The sequence below is a fragment of the Salmo salar genome, chromosome ssa02 (assembly GCF_905237065.1).
Source record: "Salmo salar chromosome ssa02, Ssal_v3.1, whole genome shotgun sequence".
Lineage (NCBI taxonomy): Eukaryota > Metazoa > Chordata > Actinopteri > Salmoniformes > Salmonidae > Salmo > Salmo salar.
In genome coordinates this window covers 20,440,009-20,461,950 of record NC_059443.1, presented here as the reverse complement: position 1 = coordinate 20,461,950, position 21,942 = coordinate 20,440,009, and the positions used below count along the sequence as shown (strand labels likewise).

The following is a 21,942-nucleotide window of genomic DNA, read 5'->3' as shown; positions in this document are numbered from 1 at the left end:
TTGATATGCCACAAATGTCAGATGGATGTATTGTCTTTGTAAAGGAGAAATGCTCACTAACGGATGTAAACAAATGTGTGCACAATTTGAGAGAAAAAAAGCATTTTGGAACATTTCTGGGATCTTTTATTTCAGCTCATGAAACACGGGACCAACACTTTACATGTTAAATTTATATTTTTGTTCAGTGTATACTGTATCATTGGGTACGACAGTTGAACAAAGCTTATGAGACATTAAGAATATTCCTCAAGAATCAATGGGTTCGCTATATTAATGTAAAATTCCAAATCATTTCAAGCAGAATGATTATTTTTTAAACGTACTGCCTTAATTTATGGACGGGGCAGTGTCCATGGGCGGGGTTTTGGTTGTGAATGACACGTTGTTGCGGTAGTAGGAAGTGGGATTTACCAAATCATCACTGTGCTTGAATATTTGTTCCAGGGATTGTTAACTATATTGAATGTCGGCCTGATTTTAAACGTGAGTACGTTTATTCTAGAAGTTTAGCTACATCCTTTGAACAGAGATGTACATCTACAGGGAATACAATCATTGAGCTAATAGCTAACGTTGGCTGCTACTGTAGCAAGTTAGCTCGTTGTGGTCTTGGGGGATAGCTAGGCAAATTTTTTTGCGTTTCTAGAATATGTAATTTATCGCCTATAGAAGATCCTCTAGAATAAATATTTCCCTTGTCTTCTGTCACTGCGGTACTTCCTCTTGTGTCACGCAAGGCTGCAGTAGCTGACTAGCCTAGCGTGTGCTAACATTTAACGCGTATGTTGCAATTCTGTGATTACTCCATCCATGGCATGATCAGGCGAGCTCTGATTCAGTCCACACACTAACTCACGTCAGTGGTGTAAAAATGTTGTCATGACGTTGTGTTGTTGAGGCATGTGTATGATAAACACTTTCTTATACTACTTATCTTGTACCAATATTTGTGTATTGAGGAACCAACATGCATAGCAACTTCGAATAGAACAGACATGAAGTTGTCGATCACAGGATTTATCACTGTCATAATGTTGCTGTTTGCAAACTGCAGTCAAATTTCTCATAGCATTTTCCATGGACCTATTTTAGTTACCATGATCATACTGTGTGTGTGTTGTGTACCTGTGTGCAGAGAGATGTCTCCTGATGAGCTGGTCTACTTGGGAATTCTCGCTGCTTCCATCCCCATCGGGTTCCTATTCCGGTACCCGAGTGAGTATTCTATCTGGGCCGTCGAATAAATTCACCTAACCTATATGGCGTCTCCTAGAATAGATGAACACTGAAAAACACAATTCTTTATTTTCAATACATTCTGGTAACACGCAGGACAGAAGAATTAAAAGGCAGTTGCAATCACGATAACATGTCAAAAAAAATTTGCACATGATTTATAATAGGCCTATCTGCTCTGAAGGTTTATTGTGAGTGAAATGTGTGTGGATATTATTGTTGCTGTAGGTCCTCCAGTGAAGCAGGGGGCAGCGTTGCTCTTGGGCCTCTCGATCACCATAGCAACCTGTCAGGTCCATGCCCTCCACTCGCTGGTGACAGTGCTTGGAACATGGATCATCATCAAGAGCAACTGGCGGTGAGACATTAGTGATGGGGGGAAGAAATCCATGCAGTTACATACCGAGATATTACTTTTGACGATATGTTGTATCGTTTTGACAATATCGCAATATAATTTTTGGCGCTAGTTGGCTGTACCTGCAACAAAACTCCAGTATCTTTTCTTCATAACTTCTTCTACATCTTCTTTTTAAATCCGGAGCCAATTTGTTTTCAGCACTTTTATTTCCATGACTGATCACAACTTGTGTTCTCAAAGGCTCTCTCTTGTCCTTTTGCAGCAGACATGGTGAGCAGTATGTTTGGAACATCGAATTGCAATACATATTGTATCAGCGCCAAAGTATCGTGATAATATCTTATCGTGAGGTCCCTGGCAATTCCCAGCTTTAAGAGACATTATTCAAAATATACAAATGATATACAGTTTAAGTCAGAGGTTTACATACACTTAGGTTGGAGTCATTAAAACTCGTTTTTCAACCACTCCACAAATTTCTTGTTAACAAACTATAGTTTTGGCAAGTCGGTTAGGACATGTACTTTGTGCATGACAAGTCATTTTTCCAACAATTGTTTACAGACAGATTATTTCACTGTATCTCAATTCCAGTGGGTCAGAAGTTTACATACACTAAGTTGACTGTGCCTTTAAACAGCTTGGAAAGTTCCAGAAAATGATGTCATGGCTTTAGAAGCTTCTGATAGGCTAATTGACATTTGAGTCAGTTGGAGGTGTGCCTGTGGATATATTTCAAGGCCTACCTTCAAACTCAGTGCCTCTTTGCTTGACATCAAGGGAAAAATCAAAAGAAATCAGCCAAGACTTCAGAAAAAAATTGTAATTGCATACTATTGTACAAACAATACTATGCAAGTATAAACACCATGGGACCACGCAGCCGTCATACCGCTTAGGAATGAGACGCGTTCTGTCTCCTAGAGATGAACATACTTTGGTGCGAAAAGTGGAAATCAATCCCAGAACAACAGCAAAGAACCTTGTGAAGCTTGTGGAAGGCTACCTGAAACATTTGACCCAAGTTCAACAATTTAAAGGCAACGCTACCAAATACCTAATTGAGTGTATGTAAACTTCTGATCCACTGGGAATGTGATGAAATAAATAAAATCTGAAAGAAATAATTCTCTCTACTATTATTCTGACATTCCACATTCTTAAAATAAAGTGGTGATCCTAACACAGGGAATTTTTACTAGGATTAAATGTCAGGAATTGTGAAACTGAGTTGAAATGTATTTGGCTAAGGTGTATGTAAACTTCTGACTTCAACTGTATCAACAGACACTGTAGAACACTCAGGAACTTCTCTCTCTCACCCATTCCCGTTTACCTTCTTCAGGAGTGCCCCAGCTCTCTCTCTGGCCTGGACCTTCCTCTACCTCCTCTTCTTCAGACTGGTCACATGGTTCGGCCTGCCGCCGCCAACACCCTTCGCCAACGCCATCCAGCTACTCCTCACTCTGAAGGTACATCTACAAGAAGAGATGGAGGACATACACGATTACTGAAATGCAAGGGCATAATGATGTTGTTTACAGTAACAACCCACTTGTTTTCATTCAGATGGTCAGTCTGGCCAATGAGGTGCAGAGTTTTCACCTGGAGAAGAAACAGGAAGTGAGCTCATTCTCTAAGTCTCCTGTGGTTGGTGGACTGTCCCAAGAGCCTTCCCTCTATGATATGATAGCCTATAGCTACTGCTATGTGGGTATAATGACAGGTAAGGCTGTCTAGCCCCATTACCTAGTTTGTTTCATCATACAGGGCTACTGTCAACATATCCACAGTTCACCCATTTCTCTGGACCTCTTTTTGATATGGAGACAGGTGAATGGCTTCAGTGTGTATGTGGTGTAAATGTACCATGTATCTAGTATGATTTGCCACTAATTTGCTTTTGCACCCATTTTAACTGTTGTTTCTCTCTGTCTTTATATCTGCCACTAGTAAAATATTGTGAGTCTGCTTACGTTCTCTTCCAGTACACGACCTTCCTGTAACTCCTTCCTTTTTTTACTCACCCCCTTCGTCCATCACCCATTAACACTACTCTTCCTTGCAATCTATCCTTTTTGTCCTCCAATGATCCCTCTCTCTCCTTATTGTCTTTTCTAACTTGTACTATTCACCTTGTCTATCCTACCACTTCTCCCTCAATGCTCTCTCTTCATCCCTTCATTTTATCCCTGCATCTCCCTAAAGGCCCGTTCTTCCGGTTCCAAACCTATGTGGACTGGCTGAGGCAGCCCAGCTCCCTGGACCTTCCTGGCTGGGTACCCTGCATGCTGAGGCTGAGGTTGGTGCCTGTCTACGGAGCTCTGTTCCTGACCGCTAACATGTACTTCCCCCTGGCATACGTCCGCACTGAAGAGTTCCTGGAACATCACTTTGTCTTCAGGTAGCAAAACAGCACTCTTGATTTTGTAAAAATGTTGTTAAATAAATTGCTTGTATCAAATACTACCGTTCAAACGTTGAGGTCACTTAAATTAGTTTTTTAAAGAAAAGCACTTTTTTTGTCCATTAAAATAACATCAAATTGATCAGAAATACAGTGTAGAGATTGTTAATGTTGTAAATTACTATTGTATCTGGAAACGGCAGATTTAAAAAAAAAAAAAATATCTACATAGGCGTACAGAGGCCCATTATCAGCAGCCATCACTCCTGTGTTCCAATGGCACGTTGTGTTAGCTAATCCAAGTTTATCATTTTAAAAGGCTAATGGATCATTAGAAAACCCTTTTGCAATTATGTTAGCACAGCTGAAAACTGTTGTACTGATTAAAGAAGCAATAGAAATGGCCTTCTTTAGACTAGTTGAGTATCTGGAGCATCAGCATTTGTGGGTTCGATGACAGGCTCAAAATGGCCAGAAACAAAGACCTTTCTTCTGAAACTCGTCAGTCTATTCTTGTTCTGAGAAATGAAGGCTATTCCATGCAAGAAACTGAAGATCTCGTAGAACGCTGTGTACTACTCCCTTCACAGAACAGCGCAAACTGTCTCTAACCAGAATAGAAAGAGGAGCGGGAGGCCCCGGTGTACAACTGAGCAAGAGGACAAGTACATTAGCGTGTCAAGTTTGAGAAACAGACGCCTCACAAGTCCTCAATTGGCAGCTTCATTAAATAGTACCCGCAAAACACCAGTCTCAACATCAACAGTGAAGAGGCGACTCCGGGATGCTGGCCTTCTAGGCAGAGTTGCAAAGAAAAAGCCATATCTCAGACTGGCCAATAAAAGATTAAGCTGGGCAAAGGAACACAGACACTGGACAGAGGAAGATTGGAAAAAAGTGTTATGAACAGACGAATATACGTTTGAGGTGTTCGGATCACAAAGAAGAACATTCGTGAGACGCAGAAAAAATTAAAACATGCTGGAGGAGTGCTTGACGCCATCTGTCAAGCATGGTGGAGGCAATGTGATGGTGTGGGGGTGCTTTGGTGGTGGTAAACTGGGAGATTTGTACAGGGTAAAAGAGATCTTGAAGAAGAAAGGCTATCACTCCATTTTGCAACGCCATGTCATACCCTGTGGACGAAGCTTAATTGGAGCCAATTTCCTCCTACAACAGGACAATGGCCCTATTGAGCTGTTGTGGGAGTAGCTTGACCGTATGGTACGAAAGAAATGCCCATCAAACCAACTTGTGGGAGATGCTTCAGGAAACATGGGGTGAAATCTCTTCAGATTACCTCAACAAATTGACAACTAGAATGCCAAAGGTCTGCAAGGCTGTAATTGCTGCAAATTGAGGATTCTTTGACGAAAGCAAAGTTTGAAGGACACAATTATAATTTCAATTAAAAATCATTATTTATAACCTTGTCAACGTCTTGACTATTTCCTATTCATTTTGCAACTCATTTCATGTAAAACAAGGACATTTAAGTGACCCCAAACTTTTGAACGGTAGACTAGATTTTTTTTATTTATATTGAGTTGGCATAACAGAATTGTGAGTTCATTCACCGCTGTCTTTCGCTCTCCAGAGAGCTACGTAGTTATACATTGAGGTTTCTCTCTATTCCCCCCTCCAGGTTGTTCTACATGACGGTGGTGTTCTTTGTGTTCCGGATGCGGTTCTACGCTGCATGGTGTGGGGCAGAGGCTGGCTGCATCAGCGCAGGACTGGGCTGTTACCCAGAGGGGGCGCTCTCCAAGCCGGGAGGGGGTCCCACTGTCAACTATAGGCAAGTCTCACACAGGATATTCAGTCCAGTTGGGGAAAACAGGAAAGTGCATTAATTCATAATTATTTAAGTGTTTAATCTTGGTTTTGATCCTTCGGTCTCTCCAGCCCTGACCCTGAAAGTCCGGTTGTGTACGACTTCAAAACCATCCAGAACATTGACCCATACAACACTGACTTCTGTGTGAAGGTCCGCCACGGGATGCACTACTGGAACATGACTGTGCAGTGGTGGCTGCATCACTACATCTACCCCAACTCCCCCTTCAAGGCTTACGCACTCAAGTAAGGGCCCTATGTAGGTTCACTAGAGAAGGCATGTGTATTGTGTCTAAAATAAACTGTCTCATAGAAGTCTGTTAAACTACAAAACTACAGTCAACTTTCAATATATTTGTAACTGCCAGATAAGATGTAATTTGATGCATATGTTTCACAATTCTTTCTCTCGCTCTCTCTCTCCCAGGGCTGGATGGACCATGTTCATCAGTGCATACTGGCACGGGCTTCACGCTGGCTACTACCTGTCATTCCTCACCATTCCCCTGTGCATTGCAGCTGAGTCGGCCATGGAGGCGTCGGTCAGGGCCAAGCTGGGGCCCCGGGGTCAGAGTGCCTTCGACTGGGTCCACTGGTTCCTCAAGATGAGGGCCTATGACTACATGTGTATGGGCTTCGTCCTGCTGAAGGCCAGCGACACCGTCCACTACTGGACCTCCATCTACTTCATCATCCACATCATTGCCCTGGCCTGCATTCTGTTCGGGAGGCTGATGAAGGGAGGAAAGAGGGAGAGAAAGAAGAGTGAAAAGGAGGAGAAAATTGAGGGGGAGAAGAAAGAGGTGAAGCAAGAGGACGTGAGAGAGAAGACAGAGTGAGAATGGATTGATGGGTGGGAAGATGTACTGTATGGGGAGGATTGGTTTACTAAAAAACAACTATTCCCACAATGCACTGTCTGTCACTGATCTGTATGGGTCACTTTTGTCAGTTAGGTCCAGTGATGTCTCCCCTGGTAGAGAAGAGTTATGTTTGATCCCAAACTGGCCCCTAGACCCTACTAGGGTTTGATTTGCAGTTGGGAGGTAGAATAGATGAAGTTGTAGGATTTCCCTAACCAGGAGACATCATTGGACTATTAGCTGAATACAGTGAATCCTTATGAACATCGTTGTAACCCAGTAACAGTTGCCATGGTGATATTACATTACAAACCACGTGTACATACAGGTATAATTGGGTGAAAGAATGTTTGCTTAATGAATGTTATTTTTGATGTGCGAATGGCAAAAAAGTTCAGGGGATGTAGATTATTCAGCTACTTCACTTGTGTGTGTGATTATTTCAAAATCAGTCAATTTTCATACAAATTTACTTCAATTAGTTTAGAGGACACAAAATTGTATGTTCTAAGGCTGTAGGTTCAAGATGCTGCCTTGAAACAGAATAGAAAGTACTGTATAGCCACAGCGGCACATCCCTTGAATCCATTCATAGAGCAAGGACTCAATTTGAACTGGGATCTAAGTATGTTACTCAGTCTGTAATTTTGCCTAAATCTCTAATCCCATTGACATCAGTGCACGATTTACTCAAAGTTAAATACAAGTCACAGGCATTTATCGCAAGGCATGACCAGATCAACAATGCATTTTCCCGGGGAAACAAGACTTTCTGCTTCTTTATATTTGAGTTTTCATTGATCAGGCCGTTCCTATGATCAGTTTTCTGCACTATTCTATAAATGAACTTTGGATAACCATGAGTACATAGTGAGGTATACTTGTCTCGTTTTAAAAGGCATATAGAGGATCCAGTCATAATGAATGTGGCAGTTGTATACGTTCTCTTTCCTCAACATTCTTATTAGGATTTGGATTATGATAAGATGATCATTTCTCCCTTAGCTCCAAGTTGAAAGGAAAACAAATTCTGTCATTATTAAGTGGAGCCATCCTCAGTGATTTGTTCTCAGAGTAAAGACCAAGAAACTTGAAATAACTTTCACTGTGTCAAGAGGGGCTACTGGAACCAAAAAGACCAGCGCACATTTCAGAATGGAATCTGTGGTTTAGAAAAATACATGAAAATTGCTTAAGGTATTTGCTATGTTGATTTTAATCTGAATTTATTTTACTGCATTATTTAAAATGTCGTTTTGGGTGATCTTCTGAAATGTTCTCTTTTGATTTGACTTGGCCTGTAAATGAGCATTTTACTCATCTATTCTTCTTTACAAAAATGATCTGTCCTGCATTCCGTAGTCATTAGTAATCTCTTGTGGACAGATGCACGTAACATAAATAGAGCATCTGCTGCAATTACGCCAGAATTGAGTTCTGGGTGTCTGAGATTATTTGATTAGAGATGTAATTCTATACTGTATGGTGAATATGTATTTATTGTTTTTTATTGTTGTCTGTATCACTGGCTACATCTCAGATGACACCTGGCTATTCCCCAGACAGTGCACTACTTTTGGTCAGACCTGGGCCAAAGGTAGTGCACTATAGGAAATAAATTGCCTCAATCAGAACATTTTGGCAGTGACTGAGGACTGACTGACAAGGTAAGGTTGTAGAAAGACCAAGCTACCTTACCAGTCAGTCCTCAGTCACTGCCAAAATGTTTGACTGCCATCTTATTACAAATGTAATGGTATTACTATATACTTTTTTTTTCATATAAATTGTGCTGACAGTAGAATAAAAAGTTATTTGGAATTATATTTCTTGTAATTTAATTTACTAGATAGCATGGAAGCATTGTATTATAATTGTTTACCACAATCTGATATATCCAAACCCTCCCTCCTTTTCCTTGTGCCAAAACCCTAGCCCCAAAGAAACGACTACCTTGTGTTTTTTTATCAGCCAACTCATTTCAGTTCATGACCAGTATAGAAAACATTCCTTGATGGTTGCTTCTCCATCACATGTAATATTTAGTTTTTCTTGTGTATTTTTGTTTGTTTCGGAATGGTTTCACCTTGATACTATGATGATTGTAACTCTCCCTGCCTTGTAACAGTTCAGTGTTACCAACGGAATACATGTCTCAGCTATTCAACACGTCTGAAGTCTTGTTCCTTATTGATGTTTTGTTCATGGATGTTGGCTGTAGTTGTTTTATTAGTGCACATTTCTCTTGCAATTTCTGATCTGACATGGTTCATTCTATGGTTTTTACTTACTATAGGAGTTGTCAGACCTGAAAATGATCAACGTTCCCCTATCCCCTTGCACATACTCACACACACAGCAACGAACACACAAATCCCGCTGTTCACAGGCTTGCCTCTATGGTTACCTAACATGTCACATCAGTGCACAGACAGGTTTATGAACTGAAGCACAGACAGTAAACACTCCTACATGATTAAGTTATGGGTCTAACCTGTAACCAGTCATCAAATGTCTTGTAACACCCCAGCTTGTTGATACTGCATTAGTTACTAACGTAAGCTGAGTGGAGTGTAACCTAACGGTCTACCAGGAGTGAATGGGTTAAACGTACAAGGAAGTATCTGTGGCAGAGATGGTTATTTGCATGGAGCAAAGTCTGAGGGGGGAGTGATTCCTGGATACTACCTTGTAAAAGAGCTAGCCCTGTACGCTGGATTAACTATATATTAGCATTGTAATTAGCAGTGAGATACGGAGGACTGCTTGTTTGATTGTAGTGTTTCTGAAGTGTTGGTGGAATCCTCCGTCTCATGGAGTTCAGTGAGCTACAAAGACAGAGCTCCACTATAGGTAAGCCGTGCGACTAATGTTTTGTAGGTGTGGTATGTTCGGTCTCATCGGTACAGGTGTGCCTTTGTGTTCAGTGAAATGCTTCCTGGTTACTTGTTTTGTACTATACAAAAATATGCTATTACATGGTAAAGGGAGATTTTCTAAGAATGTATACTTTAAAATATGCTTGAATTATGTGTACCACACAAGTATAATGCAACAACAGATTGCAACTCTTCCAAAACTACAACCAATCAACTACACTGACTCTGGGCTGACTCAGGACATCACTCATAGTTTTTCTCTGTATATATCTTTGCCCTCCTCTGCCCTCTCCAAGCCCACGGTTACCATGGTGCCCAGCAGTTGATGAGGTTACAGAGTAAGTCTGTAGTGTCCAATCAGAATGGCCCTCAGTTCAACTGGGGTTCTCCCCCCTCGGAGGGGGGAGAGGAGGGTGACGTGGGTCCCCCTAAGGACCTCAGAGAGCGGCCTATGACCATGCGCCTGAAGAGAGCGATACGGTATGGGACCTCAGTGATCATAGTAGTTACTAGCGTCTCTGCCTCTGTGCAATTCCTTTGTTGTTGTCCTGAAGGTGGCAAACATACTATACTCCCTCACTTCTCTCCTCTCCCAAAAAACATACTATACTCCCTCACTTCTCTCCTCTCCCAAAAAACATACTATACTCCCTCACTTCTCTCCTCTCCCAAAAAACATACTATACTCCCTCACTTCTCTCCTCTCCCAAAAAAACATACTCTCTCTCTTCCAGGGAGGTGCAACAGATGCGTGTGCCTGTGGTGACTAGCTGGCAGTCGTGGAAGAGGAGCAAGGCCAAGTCCCTGAGCAGGTTCAGAGCAGATGCAGGGGGAGTCATGTCCTATGTAGCTCTGTGGAGAAAGGCTCTGCATAAGATAGGAGGTGACAGATTTAATCACACTGTATCACTCAATAAAATCAGGCAATGGTTAATCCAATACCAACTACATACACATCTATATCCTGGGCTGTATGTACAGTTGAAGTCGGAAGTTTACATACACTTAGGTTGAAGTCATTAAAACTCGTTTTTCAACCACTCCACAAATTTCTTGTTAACAAACTATAGTTTTGGCAAGTCAGTTAGGACATCTACTTTGCATGACACAAGTCATTTTTCCAACAATTGTTTACAGACAGATTATTTCACTTATAATTCACTGTATCACAATTCCAGGGGGTCAGAAGTTTACATACACTAAGTTGACTGTGCCTTTAAACAGCTTGGAAAGTTCCAGAAAATGATGTCATGGCTTTAGAAGCTTCTGATAGGCTAATTGACATTTGAGTCAATTGGAGGTGTACCTGTAGATGTATTTCAAGGCCTACCTTCAAACTCAGTACCTCTTTGCTTGACATCATGGGAAAAATCAAAAGAAATCTGCCAAGACCTCAGAAATAAAATTGTAAACCTCCACAAGTCTGGTTCATCCTTGGGAGCAATTTCCAAACGCCTGAAGGTACCACGTTGATCTGTACAAACAATAGTACGCAAGTATAAACACCATGGGACCACGCAGCCATGATACCGCTCAGGAAGGAGACGCATTCTGTCTCCTAGAGATGAACGTACTTTGGTGCGAAAAGTGCAAATTAATCCCAGAACAGAAGCAAAGGACCTTGTGAAGACGGAGGAAACGGGTACAAAAGTATCTATATTCACAGTAAAACGAGTCCTATATCGACATAACCTGAAAGGCCGCTCAGCAAGGAAGAAGCCACAGCTCCAAAACCTCCATAAAAAAAGCCAGACTATGGTTTGCAACTGCACATGGGGACCACGTCGTACTTTTTGGAGAAATGTCCTCTGGTCTGATGAAACAAAAATAGAACTGTTTGGCCATAATGACCATCGTTATGTTTGGAGGAAAAAGGGTGACGCTTGCAAGCCGAAGAACACCATCCCAACCGAGAAGCACGGGGGTGGCAGCATCATGTTGTGGGGGTGCTTTGCTGTAGGAGGGACTGCTGCACTTCACAAAATAAATGGCATCATGAGGTAGGAAAAATATGTGGCTATATTGAAGCAACATCTCAAGACATCAGTCAGGAAGTTAAAGCTTGATCGCAGAATGGGTCTTCTAAATGGACAATGACCCCAAGCATACTTCCAAAGTTTTGGCAAAATGGCTTAAGGACAAGAAAGTAAAGGTATTGGAGTGGCCATCACAAAGCCCTGACCTCAATCCCATAGAAAATGTGGGCAGAACTGGAAAAGTGTGTGCGAGCAAGGCCAACAAACCTGACTCAGTTACATCAGCTCTGTCATAAGGAATGGGCCGAAATTCACCCAACTTATCGTGGGAAGCTTGTGGAAGGCTATCCAAAACGTTTGACCCAAGTTAAACAATTTAAAGGCAATGCTACCAAATACTAATTAAGTGTATGTAAACTTCTGACCCACTGGGAATGTGATGAAAGAAATAAAATCTGAAATAAATCATTCTCTCTACTATTATTCTGACATTTCACATTCTTAAAATAAACTGGTGATCCTAACTGACCTAAAACAGGGAATTTTTACTAGAATTAAAATGTCGGGAATTGTGAAAAACTAAGTTTAAATGTATTTGGCTAAGGTGTATGTAAACCTCCGATTTCAACTGTATGTGACATACACAGAACTTAACTACACTGCTCAAAAAATAAAGGGAACACTTAAACAACACATCCTAGATCTGAATGAAAGAAATAATCTTATTAAATACTTTTTTCTTTACATAGTTGAATGTGCTGACAACAAAATCACACAAAAATAATCAATGGAAATCCAATTTATCAACCCATGGAGGTCTGGATTTGGAGTCACACTCAAAATTAAAGTGGAAAACCACACTACAGGCTGATCCAACTTTGATGTAATGTCCTTAAAACAAGTCAAAATGAGGCTCAGTAGTGTGTGTGGCCTCCACGTGCCTGTATGACCTCCCTACAACGCCTGGGCATGCTCCTGATGAGGTGGCAGATGGTCTCCTGAGGGATCTCCTCCCAGACCTGGACTAAAGCATCCGCCAACTCCTGGACAGTCTGTGGTGCAACGTGGAGTTGGTGGATGGAGCGAGACATGATGTCCCAGATGTGCTCAATTGGATTCAGGTCTGGGGAACGGGCGGGCCAGTCCATAGCATCAATGCCTTCCTCTTGCAGGAACTGCTGACACACTCCAGCCACATGAGGTCTAGCATTGTCTTGCATTAGGAGGAACCCAGGGCCAACCGCACCAGCATATGGTCTCACAAGGGGTCTGAGGATCTCATCTCGGTACCTAATGGCAGTCAGGCTACCTCTGGCGAGCACATGGAGGGCTGTGCGGCCCCCCAAAGAAATGTCACCCCACACCATGACTGACCCACCGCCAAACCGGTCATGCTGGAGGATGTTGCAGGCAGCAGAACGTTCTCCACGGCGTCTCCAGACTCTGTCACATGTGCTCAGTGTGAACCTGCTTTCATCTGTGAAGAGCACAGGGCGCCAGTGGCGAATCTGCCAATCTTGGTGTTCTCTGGCAAATGCCAAACGTCCTGCACGGTGTTGGGCTGTAAGCACAACCCCCACCTGTGGACGTCGGGCCCTCATACCACCCTCATGGAGTCTGTTTCTGACCGTTTGAGCAGACACATGCACATTTGTGGCCTGCTGGAGGTCATTTTGCAGGGCTCTGGCAGTGCTCCTCCTGCTCCTCCTTGCACAAAGGCAGAGGTAGCGGTCCTGCTGCTGGGTTGTTGCCCTCCTACAGCCTCCTCCACGTCTCCTGATGTACTGGCCTGTCTCCTGGTAGCGCCTCCATGCTCTGGACACTACGCTGACAGACACATCAAACCTTCTTGCCACAGCTCGCACTGATGTGCCATCCTGGATGAGCTGCACTACCTGAGCCACTTGTGTGGGTTGTAGACTCCGTCTCGTGCTACCACTAGAGTGAAAGCCCCGCCAGCATTCAAAAGTGACCAAAACATCAGCCAGGAAGCATAGAAACTGACAAGTGGTCAGTGGTCTCCACCTGCAGAACCACTCCTTTATTGGGGGTGTCTTGCTTATTGCCTATAATTTCCACCTGTTGTCTATTCCATTTGCACAACAGCATGTGAAATTTATTGTCAATCAGTGTTGCTTCCTAAGTGGACAGTTTGATTTCACAGAAGTATGATTGACTTGGAGTTACATTGTGTTTAAGTGTTCCCTTTATTTTTTTGAGTAGTATATATGCACTTGTTAATGCATACACAATCACCTCACATAGATTAAGTTTTCTCGAGGCTTTCAGCAATATCTAAAACGCCTTGGTTCCACACACTTCTACTGCATTAGGCTAAATCAGGGTCACACAGTGTTTCTTGGTAGCCTTAAGCAAATCTCCTTTGAAACTAAAATACACACCTCATACACATGGTTATGGGCTTAAAACAAAGAAGACACCTATACCATGTCACATATAGGAGATGAAATGTATTACATTCTGACATTGCATCCCAGTATATGTTATTTTCATTGAAATTAATTATGAAATTATGAAAAATATGAATAACATTCCAGGGCTACTGTCGTTGTTAATTATGTTGCCTTCGCATTCACCACATGGCCCTGTGACCCCTGTCTTTGCAGGTCACTTTGGCGGTGGTGTCCAGTCCTACTTCATGTTCCTGCGCTTCCTGGTGGTGCTCAACTTCCTGTCGTTCTTGCTGATTGCTGGGTTCATCCTCATCCCCAGTATCGTGTTCAGATCCACCAGCACCAGTAACATGACAGTGGACAGCACTGGTAAGGCCAGCACTGGAGGATGCATTTTCAAACCAGGTCTATGATTGGTTAAAGGGTGATGGCATTGGAGTGACATTCACTATCTCTATTCCAGTCCAGTCTATTAACATTATTCTGTGTGTCTCCAATATAAAAAAATGTCTTCTCACTGTTCCCTGTAGCAGTATCATAGCAACAGATCTGCCTTAGAGCATGGGCTTTTAATTGAATTGAGGGATTGAAACTGCAAATATTGCAGCAGTTGTTACTGGGATTCTCTCACGGGTTTGAGAATGGAGTCCCTAACAAAGTAGCAGGTCATGGAACTGAGGTATTCGGTGCCAAGGCTGCGGTGGGAAACATGATCAAATGTGACCTTGGCTTATCTTCAAACAGCTGAGAATATGTGTGTGTGTGTGTGTGTGTGTGTGTGTGTGTGTGTGTGTGTGTGTGTGTGTGTGTGTGTGTGTGTGTGTGTGTGTCTCAGGTCCAGAGGTGTGTAAGGTCTATGATCCAAATCTTCAAGGTCTGGTGGTGTTTTACCAGTACTTCCTGGACTTACTCTCTGGAACGGTGAGAAAACACAACATGTGTAATCTAGTCCTGTGTACCACTGGTTATAGATATACTGAATACAGCACAGAGAACAACACTTCTCTGAAGTTCAGTATGCAAAACCATGCAGCTCTGTTTTAAGTGGCCTTTCACACACTTTTGTCTGTCTGTCTACACATCCGTCTGTCTTTCTGCCTGTGTATGCTGGGGATTCTCTGATCCACCTCTACGCAGATGACACCATTCTGTATACATCTAGCCCTTCTTTGGACACTGTGCTAACAAACCTCCAAATGAGCTTCAACGCCATACAACACTCCTTCCATGGCCTCCAACTGCTTTTAAATGCTAGTAAAACTAAGTGCATGCTCTTCAACCAATTGCAGCCCGCACCCTCCCGCCCGACTAGCATCACTACTCTGGACGGTTCTGACCTAGAATATGTGGACAACTACAAATACCTGGGTGTCTGACTAGACTGTAAACTCTCCTTCCAGACTCACATTAAGCATCTCCAATCCAAAATTAAATCTAGAATCGGCTTCCCATTTCGCAACAAAGCCTCCTTCACTCATGCTGCCAAACATACCCCCGTAAAACTGACTATTCTACCGAACCTTGACTTTGGCGATGTCATCTACAAAATAGCCTCCAACACTCTACTCAGCAAACTGGATATTGTCTATCACAGTGCCATCCGTTTTGTCACCAAAGCCCCATTTACTACCCACCACTGCAACATGTATGCTCTCGTTGGCTGGCCCTCACTACATATCTGTCACCAAACCTACTGGCTCCAGGTCATCTATAAGTCTTTGCTAGGTAAAGCCCCGCCTTATCTCAGCTCACTGGTCACCATAGAAACACCCACCCGTAGCACACACTCCAGCAGGTATATCTCACTGATCCTCCACAAAGCCAACACCTCCTTTGGCCACCTTTCCTTCCAGTTGTCTGCTGCCAATGACTGCAACGAATTGCAAAAATCTCTGAAACTGGAGTCGTATATCTCCCTCAGTAACTTTAAGCATCAGCTGTCTGAGCAGCTTACCGATCACTGTACCTGTACACAGCCAATCTGTAAATAGCACACCCAACTACCTCATCCCCATATTATTACTTACCCCTCTTTCTCTTTTGCACCCCAGTATCTCTACTTGCACATCATCATCTGCACATCTATCACTCCAGTGTTAATGCTAAATTGTAATTATTTTCACCTCTAGGGCCTATCTCCCTACATTTGCACACACATAGATTTTTCTATTTTTATTTTCTTTTGTGCTATTGACTGTACGTTTGTTTATGTGTAACTCTGTGTTGTTGTTTTTGTCGCACTGCTTTGCTTTATCTTGGCCAGGTCGCAGTTGTAAATGAGCACTTGTTCTCAACTGGCCTACCTGGTTAAATGAAGGTGAAATAAAAAAAATAACGTACTGCTTGTGGGTTTGTGTGTTTGTGTCAAGTCTGGTACGCTTCTAGTCTAGTAGGCTCCACTCTCACCACTTCCCACCCTCCACCTATCTCCCTCTCCCAGGGTTTCATGGAGTACTCCTACATGTTCTATGGTTACTATAACAACACCGTGGCAGAGAGCAGTGGCTTCCACTACAACCTGCCCCTGGCCTACCTCCTCACCTCCGTCTTCTACTTCACCTTCTGTCTCATCTGCATCGTCGCACGGTACCTTCTGGAATGCCCCACACTTCCATCTGCATAGAAATAAAATGGATAGAATGGACATTAACCATAATGACTTACTGACCCCCCACTCCGATTGGTCCCTTATACAGAATGGGGAGCGCACTTCGCGTTGCTGTGGCAACAGGCAGCGGTGCTGCCGGCAGTTACAGCAAGATGGTGTTCACTGGCTGGGACTACGGTTGCCAGGGAGATCGGGCCACCAAACTCAAACAGAAAAGCATCCACTACCAGCTACAGGTAGGAGCTCTGCCTCTTACTGCATGGTCACTGAAGATGCACTCCTCTTTCCTCCCCTCTAATTTCTCTGTATGATCTCTCCCCTTTATTCCTCCCATCTCCACTCTCTCTCCCCTCTATCTGTCTCCTCCCTCTGTCAGGTGGATCTGGAGGAGGAGAGGCTACAGAAAAAGGCTTTGTCTCTAACCTTAGGTCAGACAGTGGGTCTGTGTTCTCTACACATCTTCCTCATGCTCGTCTCCCTCGCCCTCATAGGAGGAGCTTTCTTTGGCATCTTCAAGGCTACTGTCTTCAGCCAGGTCAGTCAAAAACACAAAGAAACAAAACAAAAACTATTGATTGGATGTTTGGCCTTTCATCCTCTCCATGTCATATTGAGTCAGTACAGGGAGGTGGGTATCCTGGGGCTGATCTAACCTTTTCTGGATGACCTTTGCCCCCTCTCCCTGTGGTTCCTAGGCGCAGGTTGGAGCAGAGGGCATTCTGGGCCTGTTCTGGGTTTACCTTCCTTCCATCGTCATCACAACAGGAAACTTTGTTGTGCCCTTCATGTGTGACCAGATAGCCCTGTTTGAGAGATATTCTCCTAGTACCACCATCATCATGGCACTGTTCAGGTGTGTGTGTGTGTGTGTGTGTGTGTGTGTGTGTGTGTGTGTGTGTGTGTGTGTGTTGTGTGTGTGTGTGTGTGTAGCCTCTGCCGAGTCCCTAGTTTCAGGCATTTCTTTTACGCCTGCTACGTTAGGTTAGTGTGTGTGTGGCCTTATCGCTTTGCTAGAGCTTCACTCAACCAGTGTGTGCGCGTGCATATGTGTGTGTATGTCTCTGTGTGTGTGCATGTGCTCGTGTGTGTGAATATTGCCTGTGTCCCTCCCTCCTGTGTTCAGGTCAGTGTTTCTGCGTATGATAAGTCTGGGAGTGCTGCTGTTTACTCTGTGGAGTCAGATCACCTGCTTTAAAGACAGTCCAAAATGTGAGCTCTGCCAGTACAACAACAAGGAATATCCGGTAACCACTCTCTTAATACGGCATGGTAGCCTGGGTAGCAGTCAGGGTCTAATTTAGCAGATTGGTCTAGAAAAGGCTGAAAAGATGATATCTCCATCCGATTCTACCTACAGTACAGAACCGGTATCAACCATGTTGCATCATCTTCTATTCTTTCCCACCCATGCTATGTCCGTCTGTCTTGCTGCTGCCACCCAGTGCTGGGAGACGCGTGTGGGACAGGAGATGTACAAACTGGCCTTGTTTGACTTCCTCATTACCATCGCCATGCTTTTCCTGGTGGAGTTTCCACGCAGGTAGTGTACACTATACACCCTACTGTGGTGTAACTCAATCTATGAGCTAGTCATCCTCTATCACATTTATTGATAATCTCTTATTCCATACTGTGGCAGGTTGGTTGTGGACCACTACTCCTGTGCACTGACCCGCTGGGTAGGTCGTCAGGAGTTCTTGGTGCCTCCCAATGTGCTGGGTCTGGTCTACGGTCAGACAGTGGTGTGGACCGGAGCTCTGTTCTGCCCTCTGCTGCCTCTCATCAACACACTCAAGTTCTTCATCCTCTTCTACTGCAAGAAGGTCAGGCTGCTCTCCATATTGTACCAATAATGGAAATGTAATCAATTCATTTTCTGAAAGGTTTCTCAAGTTAAAGTTTGGCCCCAGATCAGTTGCCCTTCACTACACAACCCCCCCCCATCTCTCCTCCAGGTCACTCTGTTTTCTAACTGTCGTCCGGCGGTGAAGACGTTCCGCTCCACCACCTCCACCATCTTCTTCCTGGTGGTATTGCTGTTCGGCTGGGGCCTCGCCCTCGTCGCCATGATCTACAGCCTGGCCCAGTGAGTGACTCTGCCTACGTCTGAAATGACACCCTATTCACTATATAGTGTACTACTTTTGACCAGGGCATATAGTCAAAAGTAGTGCCCTATATAGAGAATAGGGTGCCACTTTGGACGCAGCCTCTATCTCTACTGCAGCAGGAAGGAAGCCTGTTATACAGTGCAGGGATAGTAGTGGCAGATGGACCAGGTGTAGTAGTGGTGGTAGATGGTGAGGGTGTTGATATGTCATCCTCAGGATCCATCCCTCTATGAGCTGTGGTCCGTTCCGCTCTCTCACTATGATGTGGAGTATCGTTCCCAACACCTTCGACACTCTCTCCCTGACAACACAGGACTTCATCTTCTACATGGGCTCCCAGGCCTTCTCCATCCCTCTCTTCATCTTCTCCTGGTGAGTCACCTTGTTTTACTGATCTATTCATTTTCTCCTGGTGAGTCACCTTGTCTTACTGATCTCTTCATTTTCTCCTGGTGAGTCACCTTGTCTTACTGATCTCTTCATTTTCTCCTGGTGAGTGATTTAGTCTTACTGATCCGAGTGTCCATTGCAGGTACATGGGTCAGTGTGTTACTGTCTACCTTGTGTTTGATGATGTAATATTTCTTTGTAACTCAACAAATGGGAGGCCCATATCTGCATAGACTCATATGGTCAGCATGGGTTATTTCCATGTGTTCAGATTCCTGTACATAACATTCTGCTGTGTTTGTTGCATAAACATTGCTCTCCTCTGTCTCCCTGTCCTGATAGTGTGGTGCTGTGTTACGTAGCAGCTCTAGCCGCAGTCTATGGGAAGAGTGTTGATCTGCTAAAGGCCCAGCTTAAACTGGTAAGTGATGGATGGGGAGAAGTCCTACATGACATGAGAATGATGCAAAAAAATATATGTTTGAAACAAAACCATGTCCCATACTCAAGCTTAACCTTGTATAACAGTGTGTTTAACTCTAACAGGAGGGACGTGATAAGCAGTTCCTGGTCAAGCAGATTGAAGAGCTGAGTAGAGAGATGGGGGTTCCAACAAGGGACCAATTGGACACATTTGACACTGGTGCAGCAAACTGACTCAGACACCAGACCCATATCCCGGCCCAAGGCACTTCTTGTAGATTTGAAAGGCTTAGATATGTGCTATTGCCACATGCAAAACCTATCTACACCTTCACAAATCACTTTACAATTGTCACTCTCTAGTGTACGACAGCTACATTTATTGAGGCAAAGTTTTACTTATTATGATTGAGTGGTGGTTGTCTCACCTAGCTACTGTATCTTAAGATGAATGCACCAACTGTATGTCACTCTGGATAACTTCTTGGGGCTATGTGGGACGCTAGCGTGCCACCCGTGGTGCACCCTATCAACAGCAGGTGCATTTCAAGAGCAGCAAATTTGAAACCAAATAAATGTCAAAATTCAAATTTTTCAAACATACAACTATCTTACACCCTTTGAAAGATAAACATCTCCTTAATCTAACCACGTTGTCCGATTTCAAAAAGGTTTTACGGCGAAAGCATAAAGTTAGATTATGTTAGGAGAGTACATTGACAATAGCTGTGTGTAATGTTTTGTCAATTCAAAGACAGGCGTCACCAAAACCATAAAACCAGCTAAAATGATGCACTAACCTTTTACAATCTCCATCAGATGACACTCCTAGGACATTATGTAAGACAATGCATGCATTTTTAGTTCTATCAAGTTCATATTTATATCCAAAAACAGCGTTTTACTATGGCATTGATGTTGAGGAAATCGTTTCCCTCCAATAACCGGCAGTCAAGTCAGCACCACAAATTAAATAATTAAAATTAGAAAACATTGGTAAAATATTATATTGTCATTTAAAGAATTATAGATTTACATCTCTTGAACGCAATCAACTTGCCAGATTTAAAAATAACCTTACTGGGAAATCACACTTTGCAATAATCTGAGCACTGCGCCCAGAAAAATATGCTTTGCTATACAGACAAACGGCCATGTTGGAGAGATCTAAAATCGAAAATACTATGTAAATAATCCATTACCTTTGATTCTCTTCATCAGATGTCACTTCCAGGAATCCCAGGTCCATAACGAATGTAGTTTTGTTCAAAAAAGCTCATCATTTATATCCAAAAAGCTCCGTGTTGTTAGGACATGATCTAAGCCAGCCGGACTTCTCGTCATGAACGAGGGGGAAAAAATATATTTACGTTCGTTCAAACATGTCAAACGTTGTATAGCATAAATCATTAGTGCCTTTTTTAACCAGAACATGAATAATATTCAAGGTGGACGAATGCATTCTCTTTTATAACGTATTGGAACGAGGGTACCCAACATGAACTCGCGCCAGAGTCTAATCGGCCATCACCGTTCCATGGCTCTTGTTCGGTCAGATCTCACAGTAAAAGACTCAAAACACTTTGTAAAGGCTGGTGACATCTAGTGGAAGCAATAGGAAGTGCCAAAACATTAATCAACCCCTGTGTGTTTCAATGGCATAGGCTTAAAGGTAATTCAACACATCAGGTATCCACTTCCTGTCAGAAAATGTCTCAGGGTTTTGCCTGCCAAATGAGTTCTGTTATACTCACAGACACCATTCAAACAGTTTTAGAAACTTTAGGGTGTTTTCTATCCATATATAATAAGTATATGCATATTCTAGTTACTGGGTAGGATTAGTAACCAGATTAAATCGGGTACGTTTTTTTATCCAGCCGTGAAAATACTGCCCCCTAGCCCCAACAGGATAAGAGCTTCTGCTAAATGACTAATCTAAATGTGGAGACTACCATGGGGCTATGGGTTAGTATATTAAATATTTAGTTTGTTACCCTATTTCTCTCTCATAATACCTGTAACAGCAATTGCCATGTTCATTGCCTTTGCATTCTCTTACTCACCTCTTGCCTAAACATCAGACTGTGACCGTGTTTACCCCATGGTTATTCAGTGTGAAAGAAGTCGCCCTAAAAAAGACGCAAGAGTCTCTACAAGCCAGAATGTTGAATACAATTATATTTACACTTACCGGTTGTCCATGCTGTTGGTCCTTTTGACAGTAGGAAGTGGAGATACAATATCCACAGGAAAGTATTGTTTACCCGACTTTTTGCGGCGACAGAATTCGCTTGTATTTTCAATCTCCCGAGGCATTGTTGCACATTATGTAAACAGTAGCCGAACGTTGTCGACCGAAACACGTTCCCTCGCAGTCAGCTGGGTATAATTTGTGGAACGTTCCAACAGGAATCTGTTCCAAAAAGTTCGTA

At 43.1% G+C, this 21,942-nt stretch overlaps 2 protein-coding genes across 3 annotated transcripts; both read left to right on the top strand.

Annotated features, from left to right (window-relative positions):
* The first annotated feature begins 359 nt into the window (after positions 1–359).
* On the top strand, positions 360–8,875 carry mboat7 (membrane bound O-acyltransferase domain containing 7). Its single transcript, XM_014155119.2, has 9 exons — positions 360–486; positions 1,139–1,218; positions 1,468–1,597; positions 2,946–3,072; positions 3,170–3,326; positions 3,809–4,004; positions 5,653–5,805; positions 5,913–6,089; positions 6,271–8,875. Exons 2-9 carry the CDS (start codon positions 1,143–1,145, stop codon positions 6,680–6,682), a joined length of 1,428 nt encoding a protein of 475 aa, XP_014010594.2. The 5' UTR covers positions 360–486; positions 1,139–1,142; the 3' UTR covers positions 6,683–8,875.
* A 378-nt stretch (positions 8,876–9,253) lies between these two features.
* tmc4 (transmembrane channel-like 4) lies at positions 9,254–20,159 on the top strand. 2 transcript variants are annotated; one of them, XM_014155088.2, is made up of 16 exons: positions 9,254–9,559; positions 9,882–10,065; positions 10,320–10,468; positions 14,189–14,344; positions 14,811–14,896; positions 16,416–16,561; positions 16,672–16,819; positions 16,960–17,118; positions 17,279–17,436; positions 17,707–17,827; positions 18,026–18,123; positions 18,223–18,406; positions 18,539–18,669; positions 18,911–19,066; positions 19,427–19,505; positions 19,631–20,151. In XM_014155088.2, the coding sequence occupies exons 1-16, from the start codon at positions 9,520–9,522 to the stop codon at positions 19,739–19,741; spliced, it is 2,106 nt and encodes a 701-aa protein (XP_014010563.1). In that variant the 5' UTR covers positions 9,254–9,519; the 3' UTR covers positions 19,742–20,151. The 2 variants fall into 2 exon arrangements, with proteins under 2 accessions (XP_014010563.1, XP_014010572.1); XM_014155097.2 differs by having other exon boundaries at positions 9,476–9,559; positions 10,333–10,468; positions 19,631–20,159.
* The last annotated feature ends 1,783 nt before the right edge of the window (positions 20,160–21,942 follow it).

Bases quoted from the DNA above. Each gene is read 5' to 3' on its own strand.
- mboat7 (XM_014155119.2), top strand. From the start codon at position 1,143: ATGTCTCCTGATGAGCTGGTCTACTTGGGAATTCTCGCTGCTTCCATC. The intron at 1,598-2,945 runs GTGAGACATTAG...TACCTTCTTCAG, and splicing joins ATCATCAAGAGCAACTGGCG to GAGTGCCCCAGCTCTCTCTC. The intron at 3,327-3,808 runs GTAAGGCTGTCT...ATCTCCCTAAAG, and splicing joins CTATGTGGGTATAATGACAG to GCCCGTTCTTCCGGTTCCAA.
- tmc4 (XM_014155088.2), top strand. From the start codon at position 9,520: ATGGAGTTCAGTGAGCTACAAAGACAGAGCTCCACTATAG. The intron at 14,345-14,810 runs GTAAGGCCAGCA...TGTGTGTCTCAG, and splicing joins CATGACAGTGGACAGCACTG to GTCCAGAGGTGTGTAAGGTC. The intron at 18,670-18,910 runs GTGAGTGACTCT...TGTCATCCTCAG, and splicing joins ATGATCTACAGCCTGGCCCA to GATCCATCCCTCTATGAGCT.